General features: G+C 35.4%; 1 protein-coding gene across 1 annotated transcript; it reads left to right on the forward strand.

Moving 5' to 3' along the window:
• Window positions 1-554: 554 nt before the first annotated feature.
• LOC140877411 (secreted RxLR effector protein 161-like) lies at window positions 555-1,333 on the forward strand. Its single transcript, XM_073280946.1, has 2 exons — window positions 555-1,142; window positions 1,196-1,333. Exons 1-2 carry the CDS (start codon window positions 555-557, stop codon window positions 1,331-1,333), a joined length of 726 nt encoding a protein of 241 aa, XP_073137047.1.
• Window positions 1,334-2,813: the final 1,480 nt, after the last annotated feature.

Genomic DNA, 2,813 nt, shown 5'->3' on the forward strand with positions numbered 1-2,813 from the left:
AACCCTAAGCTATTTTTCTTAAAGTGGCCGCCCCTCTCCCTCTCTCTACTCGAGAAAAATTCCAGCCTGTGATTTTGAATTACAGTCTGGTTTAACGGATCAAATTCGTTAACTCTCTTCGTAGAAAAACTTCTGATAGATTTTCTAGTGCAATCTATCAGAGGGATTAAATCTCTATTCGTGGACCTGATTGAAGAACTGTTCGTCCATCGGTTCCAGGGAGATACAACAAGAGCAGAGAAATCTGTTGGTGTCCAGAATCTCGATTCGAGATTAAAAGGTAAAAATTTTATAATAGTTATTTAAATTTTTACACACACAATTTAATCGTAAAGATTTGATACCCAATATGGAATCGTTCCATATAATAAAAATTTTATACTTCCGCTGCACCGGGTATCAATCTTGTTTGATCTGAAAGACGCGTTTTCCAACATTGTCTTGGTTTACAAATTGAATATCTGGCGGATGGAATTTTAGTCCATCAATCCACATATACAGAAAAAATGTTGAAGCGATTTTATATGGATAAAGCCCATTCATTGAGTTCGCCCATGGTTGTTCGATCCCTTGATGTGAAAAAGGATATTTTTCGACCCCGTGATGAGCAAGAAGAACTACTTGGTCCAGAAGTACCATATCTTAGTGCAATTGGTGCATTGATGTACCTTGCTAATAGCACTAGACCAGACATAGCATTTGCTGTAAATTTGTTGGCAAGATATAGTTCTTCTCCTACACAAAGGCATTGGAATGAGGTTAAACATTTATTTAGATATCTTCAGGGCACTCGTGATTTGGGTTTATTTTATTCTAATGCTATTAATTTGCAATTGATTGGTTATACAGATGTTGGATATCTCTTTGATCCACATAAAGGAAAATCACAAATTGGGTACTTATTTACTTATGGTGGAACAGCTATATCCTGGAGATCTACGAAGCAAACCATGGTTGCTACCTCATCAAATCATGCAGAAATACTTGCAATACATGAAGCTAGTCGAGAATGTGTTTGGTTGAGATCAATGATTCATCATATTAAAGAGGAATGCGACTTGTCTTCTACTAAAAACATGGCGACAATACTCTATGAAGACAATGCAGCATGTATTGCTCAACTGAATATGGATACATCAAAGGCGATAGGACGAAGCATATATCTCCCAAGTTCTTTTTCACCCATGATTTGCAGAAGAAAGGTGATGTTGAAGTTCAACAAATTCGCTCAAGTGATAACCTGGCCGATCTTTTCACAAAATCATTGCCCACATCAACTTTTGAGAAATTGGTGTACAAGATCGGAATGCGGCGACTTAGAGATTTCAAGTGATGTTCGCAACAGGGGGAGTTAATCCAAACTGCACTCTTTTTCCCTTGTCTATGATTTTTCCCAAGTGGTTTTTCATGACAAGATTTTTAACGAGGAAATTTAGCAATAACGAGGGATGTTGTACTCTTTTTTCCTTCGCTAGGTTTTTATCCCATTGGGTTTTTTCTAGTAAGGTTTTAACGAGGCACATCCATCAAATGACATCCAAGGGGGAGTGTTACAATATTATGGATGTCAAGATAATCAAAGATTGAGTTATCATGGAGTTATATTCAAATCCCAAAGAGATGATATAGAATCGTGATCAAATCAATTTATTTGATCTTATCTCCAGTTTCTTGTACCTATAAATAGGTCACTCATGTAACACATTCAATACATCGAATTTACTTGTTTTCTTTTCATATTTCTTTGCATATTATTTGGTTAGTTTCTTCTTTATTTTACAACTGAAAGATCTTATCTGGTCAGACGAAAATAATCTAACTCACGAATTGAACTATATAGTTTAAGGCAGACTAAATGTAAATAGTGTAGTAAATAAAACGTAATGAAGAAGAGATTTTTTTTGGATGTTCGGAGATAAATCTTATATGTCACCCATTATTCTGTTTTCAGGAGAATTTTCACTAGAAAAATTTGATTTATATAACAATTTGCACAAATCTGATCCAATTAACACTTGAAAGGAAATCCTAGCAACACACTCTCAATTCAGAACATTTTCTGATTGAGTTACAATGAATGCAAATGCTACAAACACTTGTGTGATTGAACGCTTCAATTGATCTGGTGTAGCAATTGTGACAGCACTTTGATCTGATATATGACTGCTTAGAAAGATGATGAACTAAGATTCTCGAAATGTGTGCCCACGTTGATGTGCATCATCGGATATTTATAAAAAATTTGTCCAACGTTCAAAAATATATCCGGTGAGCATTTGATCCACAAACGTCCGAAATCTCTGCAAATTTTACCACGTGTCCTCGTACCCTTTCCAAAGATAGTGGAACAATTTGAATGTTGTCGAGTATGGAATGTAACGTCTTTATTCCAATTTGGCTTTATCTTCAACAACTAAAACTGATTGTGAGAAGTTCTTGGTCTGATCTGGTTTATTAAGTGATCTGGTCTTATGATATTGGGGATACATTCTGTTCTCAACATCAGACCGAATAACATACTTGGTTTTAATTTGATCTGCTATAGTTGTCATCACCAAAATTAAAATATTGCTTTATCAATTTTCTCCTTTCTGGTGATGTCAAAACCAAGTAAATTTTCCATTGATAAAATTAACTACAATACAGACAAGTGACAATCATTCTGAATAAGCTTGGAAACCATTTATCTTCTGTAAGATTGATGAGATGAGTGGCTCCGTCCTCTTCCACTTCTGTCTTGATTTCCCGATCTTCTAGGTGAGGAAGAAATCTTTCGAGCTGAGGAAGTTGATCCATTTTTCCCTTTTTGGCAT

Source organism: Henckelia pumila, chromosome 2 (assembly GCF_033568475.1).
Source record: "Henckelia pumila isolate YLH828 chromosome 2, ASM3356847v2, whole genome shotgun sequence".
Classification (NCBI taxonomy): Eukaryota; Viridiplantae; Streptophyta; class Magnoliopsida; order Lamiales; family Gesneriaceae; genus Henckelia; species Henckelia pumila.